This window comes from Myiozetetes cayanensis, unplaced genomic scaffold, assembly GCF_022539395.1.
Source record: "Myiozetetes cayanensis isolate MyiCay16 unplaced genomic scaffold, myiCay2020 scf5-8, whole genome shotgun sequence".
Classification (NCBI taxonomy): Eukaryota; Metazoa; Chordata; class Aves; order Passeriformes; family Tyrannidae; genus Myiozetetes; species Myiozetetes cayanensis.
Genome location: NW_026087742.1, coordinates 110,700,856 through 110,716,922, shown reverse-complemented (window position 1 = coordinate 110,716,922; position 16,067 = coordinate 110,700,856). Strand labels below are relative to the sequence as shown.

The 16,067-nt window shown below is 41.8% G+C and overlaps 1 protein-coding gene across 1 annotated transcript in view; it reads left to right on the top strand.

The window, feature by feature from the left end:
- EFHC2 (EF-hand domain containing 2) overlaps positions 1–16,067 on the top strand; it is a 60,511-nt gene that overhangs the window by 27,308 nt on the left and 17,136 nt on the right. The window contains exons 8-10 of the mRNA XM_050333875.1: positions 8,265–8,430; positions 9,432–9,574; positions 13,560–13,756. Of these exons, the coding sequence (XP_050189832.1) occupies positions 8,265–8,430; positions 9,432–9,574; positions 13,560–13,756 (506 nt within the window). The remainder of the gene's footprint in view (positions 1–8,264; positions 8,431–9,431; positions 9,575–13,559; positions 13,757–16,067) is intronic.

The window sequence follows — 16,067 nt, the reverse complement described above, 5'->3', positions numbered from 1 at the left end:
GTGAAGTTTCAGCACTGAATTCTGGAAACATTTAGCAACTATGTCCATAATGGAAAAGCATTTTGGAAATGAATAGCAGTTTTCATTTATTTATCTTTGAATGTCCTCAGTCGGACTTGCTAATGGTTCCATCATGGATATCTTCCTGCAAAAATGACTTCATTATTTTCTTGCAGTTTATTCATTCAATAAATGTAACTAAGATTCTGACTGTTCAGAGATGGTTGGAAGAATTCTATGGCTTTTCTCTGATATTGTGAAACAAAATACCTGAGCAGGCTGTTTCTTTTACCTTAACTTGTGATCTGATAGAGTGCAGTGTGTGGATCAGAGCCTGTCTGCTGCATTAGGAGAGTTAAATGATATAGCACTGCCATTCAAATACTAAATTCTTTAATTGGCAAAACATGTCTCATTAGGATTTTTTTAATAATACTTTTGCATGTTTGTAGCAAAATAAACCTGTTCTTGCACTAGCCAGTGTGTGAGGAAGCCATGTTCAATAACCATAATATTATCTATAAGGATCTATAATAATAGGAATTTTAACTCCAGAGATGCAAAACAGGAGCTTCTTCCCTGAGAAGCAATATCCTCTGTCTGAGCAAAATATCCTGGAACAGTGAATGGGGATTTCTTACTCAGGGCAGGCAATAACTGAAATGCAGCTGACCATCCTGCACCAAACAAGCAGTGCAAGCAAGCATTAAAAAAATGCCAAGTCCCTTCCTCTCCTCTAATGCTGGCTCAGTAATTATTGGTGATGTCTCTGGATATTAAAGTTGGGTGGTTTGCAAGTTAGGGGGAGTCAGAAGTTGCTGATGTGCAGAATTCTAGAGAATTGGGACTGTAGGTGATCTGATCCGTTCCCATTGTTCTGAGGCAGGGTGGTACCTATACAGAGATGGGCACTGACAGGTGTTTGTGTGGCCTTTTATCAATATTCTCCAGTAAAGGAGATTTCTTTGTCTCCTGAGGTATCTTGTCCAAACCTCATAGTTAGAAATGCTGCTTAATAGCTACTCTAAAGCTGGTTTGTGTAAACTGAGAGAGTACATTTGTTTGTCTTACCTTTGTTGCACTGGAAGAACAACTGCTCAGTATCCTCTTCCCATAACATATAACCTTGTACATTTGAACACTATCCCAACACACCACCCTACCCCCTCCTGGGCTATTTGCTGCTATGGGAAACCTTTCAGTCTTTCTTCATAGTCCATTCTTTTATATCTGTGATAATTTTCTTTAGTGCTCTCTCCAGTTTCTCTGCCTCCTTGACACAAAACCCACAAAGCTGTTCTCTAGCTGAGACCTTTGGGAAATGGGAAGTGTTTTACACGTACCTTTAAGGATATATGATGGCAGAGACTCTGGCTAACAGGAGAAACCATCCATCTTGATACAATCTGTCTTGTTCACAGAAAATACACACTTTATTAGAGATAAGAGATTCACACACTTTGCTGTGAAATTCTTTTCCCATCAGGATTAAAAAATTGCAGGTATAACTTTTTAACTAGAAGGGACCAGAAGTAGAACCAGGAAAGGTTTTATCTTAGAATCAGGTTTTGAGAGAGAGTGATTGAGTGTCCACCTTTTACTCTTGGTGAGTTACACATTTTGTTTGTGTCTGGTGGATGTGCAAGGTGCTCTCAGTGGGCTCAGTCCCGCAAAGTGCTCGACATTCCGCCCTGATCCAATTAAACCCTGGAATGTGCTTAATTGCAGTTCCAGTCCAGGGAGACCATTTACTTGAGTAAGCAAGCAGATAAATTAGTTCTTACCTCAAGGCACAGTACTCAGCACCTCGTGGCATCAATCCAGATGTTTTGTTATTGTGTTTTCACATTACTCCCCTTCAATTTATCCTCTTCTGCCAAAGCCGTTAAAGAGGCTGGCATTTATTTTTTACTTTGCAGTTTCAGCATAAGTTGCTTGCCCATGCAACTTGCCCCTTAGGAGAATTAAGAGTAGTTTAGATTGTCTCTTGAAGATCATGATTATGATATCCTAAATATCTCCAGTGTGAACTTGTTAACTCAGTTTTGAAACAGACTTTGAGTAAAAACAGGTCTCAAATGTTTGTTATACATGTCCTCTTATGTATAGAGCACATCATGGTAACAATCCATGCCATCCCTCCATGTTACTGACACCTCTTATATTGTCCAAGTCTAGTGGCATTTCTCTTGTCTCTTCTTGGCTGTAATGCTCAGAGGTGTCTGTCCTCTTCCTCTGAAAGGAGAATTTCTTGCCTGTTTTAATGTATTTGTGAAAAGCAGAGTTTTTCCATGGATAAACATAGCTAATGCCCTTCAATAGCAAGCTAGTGACATCACTGTAGCTTAGAAGTGCTATGAATGCAAGAGAAAATGCATTAATGAGCGATATTACGTGTCCAGACTTGCTAGTGCAGCCTCAGAGGAGGACAAAAATATTCTATAGCCATGTAGGTGTTGTGGTCACCCTGCTGAAATGGGAAATAGACTGATGTGCCATGGGGGGAAGTTGATACTTGTCCTTCTCACTTAATACAGCATCTTAGCACAGAGTTGAGTATAAAGTGTTCTTTCTTAAATAACAGATTACTCCTGAAGGAACAAAACCAGTAAAATCTGGTTTCCTACTGATCTTTCTTTGCTGTGCCGGCACCTCCCAAGCCTGTGTGTTCTGCCTTTCCACAGCACCCTGCAATCCCTCTCCTGTCCCAGCTCTGCTCGCCCTCCCACCCCCTCATTTCTCAGGCTCCTCTCTGACCTGCTGCCTGGGCAGAGCAGTGAGTGGGGTGATGGGCTGGACAGTCCATGTGTGCTGTTGGCCAGGCAGCTGCTGCTGGATAACAGCTGACTCCTTGCTCTCCCCTCAGCGGGGGCATTAAAGCCCGCTGCCAATTTTCACTAGACTCGTCAGAGGTCAGTGTCTCTGCTGTCCAAACCCTCCACTGCACGTGGCAGAGGCTGAGCAGCAGCTTCTAAATATTCTTGTGCACCTTTGGATGCCTTTTTTCCTCAGGTAACTGTAATAGTCATGAAGTAAGACTCTGCAAATGGAGATTTACTTTGAATCAGGATAAACACTGTCATGTTTCAGCTGCATGGACAGTTCTGTCAGCAGTAAATTTTCTTTAATCCTGCACATAAAAGTTGTGAAGATGGTTTTATTGCCTTCTTATTTTGCTTCTTACCTCAGTTATGAAACAGACTTTCAACAAAACCGGGTCTCAACTATTTGTTATAAATGTCCTCTTATGTATAGAGAACAATATGTTAGCAATGCCATCCATCCATGTTATCACCACCTCTTATACTGTCCAAGTCTAGTGGGATTTCTCTCTCCTCTTCTTGGCTCAGAGGTGTCTACTCTTCCTCTGAAAGGAGAATTTCTTGCCTGCCTGCTATATACTGATATTCAGTGTGGTTATCACTCTAATCCAAAGTATGTAGCACTTGACTCTTCCTTGAAATGTGGTCTTATCTAGCACACGAGGGTTTTCCTGCAGTTCTTTGATGAGGGCAGAAGGTAATCTTGCAATGTATACCAAAATCTTACAGTGTAGATTGAAACTGAGAGCTGACAAGCTCATTTGAGCTGGTTTAATGCTTCCTCTCTGGCAACAAATTCTTCTTGAGGAATTTAGTTTTTCCTACTAAGAAGGCTTTGCTATCTTGAAATTGTTTATATGCTAAAGATGTGGCTGAAGTTGTTTTTTTTCTTGCAGCTCCCAGTGCTTGTTCAAATCTCACTCAGGTTTTGGTGTCGTGAGAAAGCTACAAGTATGTGGTACATGTTTGATACATGAGGTGAAATAAACCCCTACATACTGCAGGAACAAAGAGTGAAACTGTCCATGGGAAAAATACCTGTCTTGCTCTTTCTGGAAGTAGAACTTTTGTAATTCTGGACTTTCAATTTACTCTCTCTCCCCACTGTAAATTTGCACTGAAAATGTTGCAACCTGAAAGAAGAGAGCATTGATTCCTTTTCCAGACTGCACAGAGGTAATTTTCTTAAGCAGCAGTGATCACCTTGAGAGGAGTGCATTTTGTGTGTAAGTGCCTGTCTCATTCTGCCCTAATCCTGTGTGGCAGAGCAAAGATGAAATGAGTTTTGAGCTTAGGTAGCTGGCTGTTCACAAGTTGCAGAAATGAGGTTTTGTCTGGTTATGTAAACTGCATTTCTCCATGGCACTTTCTTTCTGAATTTCCTCACTCACAGGAAAGAATCTGAATACATAATCCTCTAAAATCCTGGAAAATATAGGTGGCACAAGGCTGGATGTTTGCACCACTCTCCTGAGTGAATCTAAACAGGTGGGGTTTGGTCTCTTCTCCCAGGTAACAAGAAACAGGACAAGATGAAATGGCCTCAACTTGTACCAGAGGAGGTTTACATTGGATATTAGAAATATTTATTGGCTTAAAGGTTTGTCAAGCACTGGAACAGGCTGCCTAGGAGAGTGGTGGAGAGTAACCATCCCTGGAAGTGCTCAAAAAACATGTGGCACTTAGGGACATGGTTCTGTGGTGGACCTGGCAGTGCTGGGTTAGTGGTTGGACTCGATGATCTCACAGGTCTATTCCAAAATAGTGATTCTATGAATGAAGCCAAGTCATTTTACTTCCTGTAAAGGGATGGGATGGGAATCAAAGGGCTGAACTTCTCTTTTGACTTTGTGTACTCGCGCTTTCGTTGCGAGGGATTTAACATACCCTCTGGGGGAAACACACTATTCCTCCTAATTTGTAGTTTACTTCTAGTTTGTAAATCAGATTTTCATCCACATGTGCTGAAGTACATAAAAAGGGAGGTGCTTTAGCGTTCCTTAATGAGTGCCTTATAAGTGAGTGTGAACGTGCAGACACTGTGACCGGCACAGAAACACGGGAGCTGCTTGTCCTCTGCTTCCAGCGGGCTCCGAGCGCTTCTGGCGGGACCTGCGGCAACCGAGCAAAGAGAAGGGGTTCCTGCCTGGTGAAATACTCTGCTACTTGTTGCGTAATTAATAAATTACCGCCCTTGTTGAGATCAGCAGCATCAAGGCCCTGGCCCCGCCGCCGTCCTGCCGCGCTGCCACTGGATGGCGCTGCGGGAGCGCGGGAGCCGCCGCCGGCCGCTCTTCCCCGCGCCGCTTTTCCCGATGGAATGGGAATGCTGCCGGGAATCCCGCGTCCCACCTGCAGAGTTCAGTGCCTATTAGACATCGGGGTTTGCTATCTGCCTCCCCCTATGCCGGTTTACAGGCTGCTTGTTTGTGGTACCGAGCATTGCCTGTAATCAGTGCTTCGCTCTGGCGCTGTGAAAAGGTGGTGTTTTGGTAACAAGCAGCGTGTAGAAAGTAGGGAATCTCACAAAGTTTAGTGGGAATCTCATGGGATTAATAAGATTTAATAAGATCAAGTGCAAGGTGCTGCACCTGTGTTGGAGCAACCCCAGGTATCAACTCATGCTGGGGGATGAGCAGGTGGAGAGCAGCCCTGGAGAGAAGGACTTGGGAATGCTGGTGGGTGAGAGGCTGGATGTGACCCAACCATGTGCACTTGCAGCTCAGAATTCAACCATGTCCAGGGCTACATCAAAAACCCACGCCAGCAGGTCAAGGGAGGTGATTCTGCCCCTCTGCTCTGCTCAGGTGGACCCCACCTGGAATGCTGCATCCAACTCAGGGGTCCCAGCATAGGAAGGGCATCATCCTGTTGGAGCGAGTCCAGAAGAGGCCACCAAGATGATCAGAGGGATGGAGCACCTCTCCTGTGAGGAAGGGCTGAGAAAATTTGGTTTGTTCGGCCTGAAAAAGAGAAGTCTTCAGGATGAACTAATTGTGGCCTTCCAGTGCCTGAAAGCAGCCTACAAGAAAGATGGAGAGAGACTATTTCCAATGGCATGTAATGACAGGACAAGGGGTAATGACTTCAAACTGAAAGTGAATAGGTTTAGGGTAGTTATTAGGAGGAAGTTCTTTGCTGTGCGGGTGCTGAGGCACTGGAACAGGTCGCCCAGAGAAGCTGTGGATGCCCCATCCCTGGAAGTGTTCAAGGCCACACTGGCTGGGGCTCTGAACAATCAGGTCTAGTGGAAAGTGTCCCTGAACTAGGGGCTAAGGTTCCTTCCAACCCCAAACCATTCTATGATTCTATGATTTTGGTGTGTGTCTGTAGCTTTCATGGTGAAGATGACTTTAAACATTTATGGACTTTTATTTTGCACATGGGCTTGTGTTTTATGGAAAAAAATCCTAGTGTGATTCTGCAGAACCCTTTTTTGACTGATTCAGATGAAAGTATCAGCTTGTTGAGTCAGACTGTGTTTTTCTAAGAGGCAAAGGCCAAAGGGGATCTCATTGTATTTTCAAGTTAAAGAGAAACTCTGACTTCTGAACACTTGCTTTATTTTTCATCTCACACTGCTGCAAGTCAGATCTTAAGTGTTGTGCTTTGATCTTTCTAATATAGCCACATTTAAAATATTTTAATCACAAACAAGTTCAGTGTTCCAAGTGACAGGAGTTTTGTCATTCTCCTCTATTTGCACTAAAACTCATGCTACAAGTTTAGGTTATTCATCTCTCCTCTGTTCTGTTTTAAAGAAGAGAAGCCTTTATTTCGTGGGACCTGCTGGTCACTTATATCACTCTTTACACCCTGGGCTGTGGTTTGTGATCCATCTTCTTCCAGTTTGTCTTTCACTTGCTAGCCCAGCCAGCTCTCCCTCTCCAGCCCACCCTGGTGTGAGGTGATGCTCTTCCACATGGACAGTGCTGTGCTGGTTGGCTCTGACCTCTTATTGCACCTGTGCTGGTGCAGAAAGGGCTCTGCTGGTTGTGGGGGGCAGCAGCCTGGGCTTGAGGCCAGAGCAAAGAGGGCCAGCTGGAACTTGGGATGCCCAGAAATCGAGGAAAATGCTTATTTCCATCTGCTCCGTGCTCATGAGACCCAGTCAAGGTACTGTGTCCCATTTTGGGTCTGCCATACCAGGAAAGACAGAGACCAGCCAGGGTGAGTTCAGGGCAGGCCCTGGGACAGTCAGGGCTGAGGAACACTTAGGGAGCAGGGTTTGCTCAGCCCAGTAAGGGACTATTACCTACCCATGGGGAGGTGCTGAGACCAGGCAGCCTGGCCCTTCTCAGGGGGACGTGGCAGGAGGCACCAGACAACAGGAGTTAGTGGAAACAAGAGCGTCAGAGCTGGATATCAGGAAAAACTTTGTTATCTGTGGCAGGCTGTGCAGGCTCTGCCCTGGGGGGTTTTGAGCCCCAGCTGGACACAGCCCTGGGCAGCCTGGTCTGACCTGGGGCTGCCACTGTGCTGAGCAGGAAACCTCCCGAGGTCCTGTCCAACGTGAATGACCCTGTGTTCCCATGGCTGAGGTCTTCATTTTTCTCAGGTGTGCCCATGTACTTTTTTCCACATAAAAGTTACTTTTTTTCCTCTTACCTTTTCCATTTTTCATTAACCTCATTTAAGCAGCAGCCTGTTGTTTATGTGAAGCTGGGAGCTGTCCTGCAGTGGAAGGGCAGTGCTGGGGTGCAACAAGGGGCCAAATGATGCAACAAGGGGCCAAATAGTACAAGGTTTTCACCAAGTGAGGAATAAGGAGGGTCAGGAAAGCAGTGCTTTTAGGAGCAACCTCTGTGGGAATGGAGTGCAGACCCCTGACCAGGCATGCCTCTGCTGAGTCAGGAGAGCTCCTGCTGCATATCTGGGATTGTCACTGATCACTGCAGGGAAAATGAGGAAAAACAAAGCTTCCAAAACTGTGGATATAATGAGATGTGGACTGAAGCTATTGGCTTCAATGTACCAAAGACTTCTTATATGCTTTAAATAATGAATAACATTTCATTTATTCATGTATTTATTTTCCTCTGGCCAAAAGCACGGGGCAGGAAACTCATAAGCCAATTATTTACTTAATCGTGTTGTCTCAAAGGATAAAACTGAAAAATTAATTTAGAAATTTTAATTTACTATTTTATCCCGTTTTAAAAACTGTGTTTGTCTTTCTTTTTGCCTGTGTATCTTAATGATATTTTTCAAACATTTTAAGATTATAGATGAAATCCTGAAACCCTTGGAGAAACAATAATTTTGCTGTCGGCTCAGTGGAGTCTTTTTCTACCCTGTAACAGTAGCAGGGATCCTGGTTTGACTTTGATCAGTGCTCTGTTACACAAATAGGCTAATAAGCATTCATATTGGAAGTTTAAATGCTTAGTAGAATGGCTTCATCACAGCAGTAATTAATAAGTCTTGCTGTCTTTGTTGTAGAGGATTTCACCGCAGTTCAATTTAAGACTCCGCCACCTCCAGAACCAGAAAAACCTGTTCCCCCTTATAATGGATTTGGTTCTGAAGAGGATTCTCTGCACTCCTGTAAGAAGCTGCTTCCCCAGGCTCCCCAAAAAGATTACAGGAAATTCCTGGAGAAAGACAGGTATTTTGTGTGAAAAATAATTTCAACTTTTTAAATTATGTATTTTTGTGAAGGAGATAAATGCTATGTAGGGATGGAATTTTTTTCAACGAAATCTGCAACTTATCAGGCTTTTAAGGGACAGATGCATGAGGACTGGATTAGCGAGTGGTACTTCAATTTACAGCAAACTCTGCAAAATTTGTCTTTGGAGAAGGCAAATATTCTGACCTTCTCATCCCTTACCTTCTTTCCTCTACTGTCTTTTCTGCAAGTGATGGAAGTCTTAGTCCAAGTATTAGTCAGGAATTTTGTATGATCCAGTAGTCCAACACAGATTTGGTTTTGTGTTTGCTTTTCTGAAACTTACTTTTTTGGGCTTTACTCTAGCACTTTTAGTGCTGTAACCCTTTACTTTTCATTATGTATTGGTTTGTCAGGCAGCAGTTGTTGAAGCCTAACAAGAAGAGCAAAGTCTTGTGCTAAAGATTCACCTGTAAAACCCCTGTAAAGGAGGAAAGCTGTTAGAAAAAGTCTTGGAAATGTATTCATAGTGCATATACAGGCACTGCAAATTATTTAAAACCCAATCACTTAACAAATATCCAACTGGTAAGATCAACTGGTGGACCTGAATTTGTGGAGATAATCCCAATATGAATTGCTACTCAGAATTTGATTTGAGAATATACATACCTAAGTGTACATACCTTCATAAATTTTCTGGAAAGAAACTTGGAGCTTGATTTGCAACTGAACTTGAATACAAATTCATTCCAGACTTGTGGCAGAGAAATAATTTTCCCCTGAAAATTATTCCTTTCTATCTGGCTGACTCCAGCTGGTTCTGTTAATTTAAGCTGAAAATGGTTTTTGATGAAGTAGTGAATCTTATGCCATTTCCCTTCTTGGTCCAGGAATAACACAGTTAATGTGTGTTACAAAACTCAGGAGAAGGCATCTCTTAGGGGTGTTCTCATGCTCTGTTTTTGATTTCTTACCTTTTCCTTTGCCTGTTTCAGGTATGGCATGGAAAGTAACACACTGCGCTTCGGTGCAAAATTCATCACAGAAAGTCCTATTGACAAGGATCGGAAATTCATTATTTCCTACTTCCTGAGTGATGACACCATCTCAGTTTTTGAATATACAGAGCGGAACACTGGTAAGATGTGGTAGTGCCTCCGATCAGTCCCAGCTTCCCTGCTCATTTGGTTAGAGTTTCCAGTAAACACTGTGGCCACGCTCAGCATTAGCAGAAGTAGGGATGTGGATTTGTAAATGCCGTGGGAATTACATCAGCAGGTCTACTGCATTGTCTTGCATAGCTGTGTGTCACAGTAATTCATGTTCTTCCTCACTCAGAATTACACTGTTCATTGCATGACAGTACTTCACGATATCCCTTGGAAACTGCAAATTTAATTCATTAGAACTTTTATTACATTTTAATTTGAAAATCTGGCCTTTAAACACTTGCTTTTGTTGTGGATAGCATACAAGAATTGTATTGTAACTGATGATAAATAGGGACAGGAAATATAAGACATCAACAATGAAAGACTAAATCCTTTGTTTTGCAAAATCACGTCATGAAACCTCCACAGCATCCATTGTATAGAAGCAGCTCATGAAAGCAGAACAGCTGTGATGCTTTTTAACATATTTTACCATTAATCATGGAGTGTTGAGCATGTAAAGAGTGAAGATTGCTCTTCAGTAATACAGAACTGAATCCCAAGAGCCAGACTGCCAGTGTTTAAGTGACAAATGCTTTGTTACTTCTCAGTTTCTTGATCCTGTTGCTGGAGCTTGGTTGCCAAATATTGTCATGGTTAAATTCTTTTGGCCACCGTGGCTGCCTCCAACTGAGAATATGAAAGGTTTTGTGATTTTCAAGCATCTTTTTATTTCCTTGAAGTGTCTTGTGCACGGATGGAAGGACACAGCGCTGGGAAGGATGTCAGGAAGTCATTCTGTAACTCAGAGAAAGAGGGAAGCTTTGGCTAAGAATGATCCTGTTGGAGAGATTCGTGTGTTCCTGAGGAGCCCACAAGACTTGTGCAGCAACAGTTTCAGAGCAGTTAACATCCAGAAGGGCTCTGACACTTCTCAACATGTGGCATCAGAGGACTGACTGTTAAAAGTTACTGTTGTCCTCTGATAAACCCATAGAGAGAAAAAAAAAAATCAGGAAATCACATTCTCTCAAAGACAAGGGAAAAAGAGTGATAGAAGGTTTCCTCAGTTACCACGTTTGGCTCTGGAACTGCCTGAATTGCCCTGTATCAGGTTCTTGGCACAGAGCACCTGTGTGGTACTTCAGGCACTGCTGCAATGGTGACCACATCACTGTGCTCAGCACGGCCCTGTTCTCACTGTCACAGCCAGGACTGTCCCAGGGAGGACTGTCCCCTCCTCTTGCTTCAGGCTCTGGTGCCAGCAGTTGACTTTCTGAGGTCCCCTTACCCAGCTTGCAGTTAAGGACTGAGTATTCCTGTGACCCTACGCTTCAGCCTTTGCTGAAAATGATTTCTGATGTTAATACTTTTCAGAGCTATGAAGGAGCATCACATCCATAAAAATTGAAGGTGTGGTGAATATCTAGAGCCTTCTGTATTCCTACAGAACACTTCCAGTGCTAGTGGTCCTTCTAAGTAGTTTTGAGTGCCCTCATATGAGTGGGATTTTTGGCAAGGTCTGGGTTTTTTCAATTCAGAAAACCTCTGATGGCATCTCTACTTGTATCCAACTATATTATGAACTTATATATAGGAACATCACCCCCAATTAAATTACAAGCAGTTCTCTGATAAGTGTTTTGAAAATGTGTAGAGTACCTGCCTGGGGCTTCACTGGGCATTCCCAGTTTGTCCTGCTTCACTACAACATCAAGTTTTAGCACTCCTTATGGCAGCATTGTCCTGTCATCATTATTTTTACTCATTTCCTGCCATCCAGTGGCCTGTAATTTATGCAACTTCTTTTGTTGCAGCTAAATACATGTGCACTTATTTATATATTGTGTAATGCTGCATTGAAGAGACAGGATAAGGAGTAGGGATGGGGTGGAGAAGGTACAGCAGCAGTTGGAAAGAGACCTGGGACTGCAGAAGTTTATTTGTTGCCACCTTCCTTCTTTTCTTTTTTCTTCCTTTCTCCTCTCTCACAATCCCTCGCTCATTTTAGTCATGTCTGAAGGAAAAGTGAGTTTCTTCAGTGTTAAGAATGACAAGGCTTTGCAGAAGTCAGATAGGAGTGACTAAGGAAAATAACAACCTGACCATCCCTTTTGTGCACAGGTTCAGAGGTTTTGCCTTTTTATTTACACGAACTGGTGCAAATTGGCAAGTAATACTTCAAATCTCTGACTTCCTAAGATGGAAGTAACAAGTTAAGTTGCTCTTAGTTATCTAAGTTTAGCAACCTAGGGGTTGCAGAGAAGTACTTCACACTGTTAGTAACGCCGTGAAACTCTATGAAATCCACAGAACATCTTAAAGCACTTCTTGAGATGGGGGTCAAAGCATGAGAACTTTGGCTCCCCATGCAGAAAATCACATCCCCTTTTTTACTCAGTGTAAGACCCAGCCAACAGCTGTACAAATACCTGCAAACTCTGATCTGATCTTTATGGTAGAGGGTCTTTCGTCGTGGTGTTTATTTTGTGCTTTGAGCCTGGCTCTTGTAGATTTCCATCAAAACTCCTTATCAGGTTTCAGTGCAAAATCTCTTAACTTAATGAGATATTTTCAGTCATTTTTCTTTATACCACTTGTAGTGTACTAACCTATAACATTTTAAAAAAAGTTATGGAACAGAAGTATTAAGATAAGTTTCCAATTAAAGTGCACAATTGCAATAAATAGAAAGGTGAGAGTGAAGGTCCAGGGTTACAGAGAAATATTAAATATTAAAAATAATTGCCAGGGTTACATAACCTAAAATTTTGTATTTGTTTTAATAACTGGGTGAAAAGGAATGTGTTAAGATTAGAGTCACTTTAGTGATTAGAATTGTTTCTTGATTCAAGCTAGATCTGACCACTACCACAGTGTATTTTTTTTCTCTTTTGCTTTTGTTGTGCTAATAAAGCAATTAAGACAGACATTTGCTCCAAACTCTGGTTTAAAAAGTGGTTTGGGTTTCACATTCATTTGTGCCTATAAAAGGCATTTATTACACTGTTCATCAGCCTTTTGTTGGACTTGCATCACTACTTGATATTAAGGTGTCATTAAATGTTACTGAAGTGTGCTTTTGGCTGTCGGCTTGGAAGCTCAAATATCACCAGGACACAAACCACAGAGTTGTTGTAGGGCACATATCCTAGAGAAACCAAACATAGGACAGAAGGTTTTCTAGAAACCTTGGTGCATGCAGAGCAATCTTGTGGTGCACCAGAAGATAACACTGGAAAGTGAAATGTTGCTTTTAGTATCTTACCTACCCTTGAGTGCCACGTGCAGTTTCTAGTGACACAAACAAAATCATTATAATGTTTAAACAACTCATGTGGCATGCCCACCTCACAAAGGAAAGAGCAGATCACAATTAAATTGCATTGGCAGAACAGTATGTGGAAGACAGAGACATGTCACTCCTATGTTTTTAAAAAATTCAAAAGCCCTTAAAAAAAAAAAAAAGTTAAAATCCACAATCTTTGGACAGAGCTCTCTGAAGTTGTGGGTTTTCTTTCCTTCTCTTGCTTTTAACAGTTTGGGGATAATTGCCTGCATCTCACTTTTTGCATCTTGTGTTTCTCAAGGGTCAGTTCCAAGGCTGTCAACAGGGTTATGGGAAAGATTTGGAGAGACACATTTCTGTCCCATTTTAAAGAAAACAAAACCAGGGAAGGTGTTTGGCAGGCATTCAAATGAGACGTGTCACAGAATACGCACAATGTAACTGTTGGGCACTGGCAGAGACAGTCCTTTTAGGAAGCGGAGGGAGGGGAGGAGAGAGAGTGTTAGGAGACAAGAAACTGAAGCACAAAAACTAGTATTTAAATACAAATCATCTGTTTTGGGGTGTCTTTTAGTTGGTGGTTTGGGGCTTTTCTTATGTGTTTTTTTTTGTTGTGGTTTGTATGTTTGTTTGTTTTTGGTAAGTAAAGCCATTATTAATTCTTTTAAATTCTATTCCCACAGGGATACCTGGTGGGAGGTTCTTGGAAAGAGGTCGCATTAAGAAGCCTGGGCAGGAGCTCTTTAAGAGTGAGCTGTCTGAATACTACAAGGCTCATGATCTGTTTGTTGGAGCCAGAGTTTGTTTCCATGGCCACAGCTTTCTTTTGGTGGATGCTGATGAGTACACGTTCAGCTACATGGAGAAGAATGCAAATGAGGTGAAGCAGGCTCTTGTTGCTTTCTATTATCTTTAAGGACCATGCCATGGTTTAGCTGTACATTTTTCTGAATTAATTGTACCCAGTTTCCTCACCCAAAGTTCACAGCCCAGTGCTCTGTGCCTAGCAATGGTTTTAGGAGATGCCAGCCAAGGAGTGCCTGCAATTCTGACCACTCTTTACTCTCCGTTCCCTTCTCCTTTCTCAGAATCCACTTATACTCTATTAGGGGTTGTTAGAAGGAATATCCCTGCCTATTCCTCCTTGAGACTGTTCCTGGACCTCTTGTCCCTGAGTTGATGTAACCTTGGTTGAACCTCCAGATACTGTGTAGCTTCCACAGCTTTCAGTGGCAGCAAGTTGAAAAGTTCACTGCCTGCTATGAAAAACAAGTATCTGATAAAAGAAGTACTTTTTATCTGTTCTAATGCAACCTCCCACTAGTTTCAATGCCAGATCTGGAGCGTGGTGAAGAACCCTATTCACCTTACGCACCACCTTCCTAATTTTGTAAATCTAGGACGTTCTTCCCCCTCAGCATAATGCTGCCCAGTTTTTTAATCTGTGCTTGCAAAGTAACTGTGAGATGTGGAGACTGGAACAGTACACGGTACTCAAGATGTGAGCACATCCAGTTTAGACTTACTGATGAGGCTGTTTTATTTCTTGATTGGATTTTTTTGGGTTCATACTTACTTTTCTGCCAAAACGTTTCCCCTGTAATATTAGAAATTCATATCACAGTCAGGAATTCAGACTTAAAGTGCGTACTGGGTTTGGTGTTGTCTTCAGAGGGGACAACAACAATAAATTGAGAGCTGGGGTGCTTCTTCTGATATATATTTTATCAGAATAGTGCAATTTCTTTGTTAATTAATGGCAATTAGCACCACCTGCCTTCCCGGGAATAACGAGGAAGATCTGCAAAGTGCTTGTGGATGTAAAATACTAAGGCTGCTAAATGTTTCCTTACTGCTGGACAGTTTCTCCTCCTAGCAGAATGAAAACCAAAGCTATCCTCCAAAACACAGCACGTTATTAGATTGCAAATGTTCTTTGGAACCATTGTTTGTATTGATTATCTTGGATCCAACAGATAAGGTCTTAGTTTTCCAGACTAAATGATTGTACATTATCAAAATAAAACCTGAAAAATAGGAAGAGGCAACATTGAAAATACTTCATTAAAGTGAATTTTGAAGCATTCTTTGCACAATTAAGATTTTAAAGCAGCTGGTAGGAAAAAAAAAGGTTGATTCTCTCAATGACAGCTGTTTCATTAACATCCTTTGACTAGAGCTCCAGAAGTAAGGACACACCTTGTTTGCTTCAGTTCATCAGGCACGATGTTCAAATCATGCTCAAATCACAACAACTTCAGCAATTATAAGAGAAAACAGAGCGGGAAGATAGTTTAAAGAAGGGGAAACAGTTTAAAGATCACTATTTTTCAGTTGATTCTAAAATTCAGAAATATAATTTTCCTTCTGAATAGACAGAGATTTTCTTTCAGCAGGACACAGCAGTATGATTTCTGAAAACTGGTGAAAGAAATCTGTGTGGAATGTTTTTCTTCTGGAAATTGCCATTTTGACCATGGTTCCATAGGCATGTGGTGATTTAGATGAAATTTTTATTGGTAATCATAAAGCAGGTGGAGATTGAAAATTTGTTTGACATCGTATGAGATATTTGGAAAATTTCAGTTTTCTGTTTCAAAATTGTACTTGTTGTATTGTTTTTAAGTTATAAGTAGAGAAAAATGACCAAGTCTTATCATTTTGACTACTACCTGTACTGAAAGTAACTTTAAAAGTCTGACTCAGAATTTTTCAGCACTTCTTTTCCGATTTGAGGGAAAAAATAATTATTTAGAATTAGATTTGCTTGCAAAACAGACCACGTGTGTTGTGCACAGTCCTACTGATATTATCCAGGTTTTTGAGGGACTGTTTCAATCAAGGCATCACTGTGCCTCCTTGGAAGGGAATTCAACATCTCTGAAACAGTCTGAATATTTCTAACTTTGCTGCCTACTGCAGCACAAACATGGAAGTGGATTTCACTCCAGCTGAATCCAGCATGATGACCTCTGACTTAGGCAAGACAATCAAACAAAAGTAGAGTGTGACTACATGCTGACATGTCAGCAATTACATGAGAAGAGAGAAAGTGGGTAAAGTTATTGCCGTGCTACTCAGATACTCAGTGTCTATGTAGGTGTTTGGAATATGTAGTTTAGAAAAAGAGATGTAAACCCAGCTGTTTTGATAATGTAGAGAAGACAGAATGGTTTAAATACTCTGCTCAT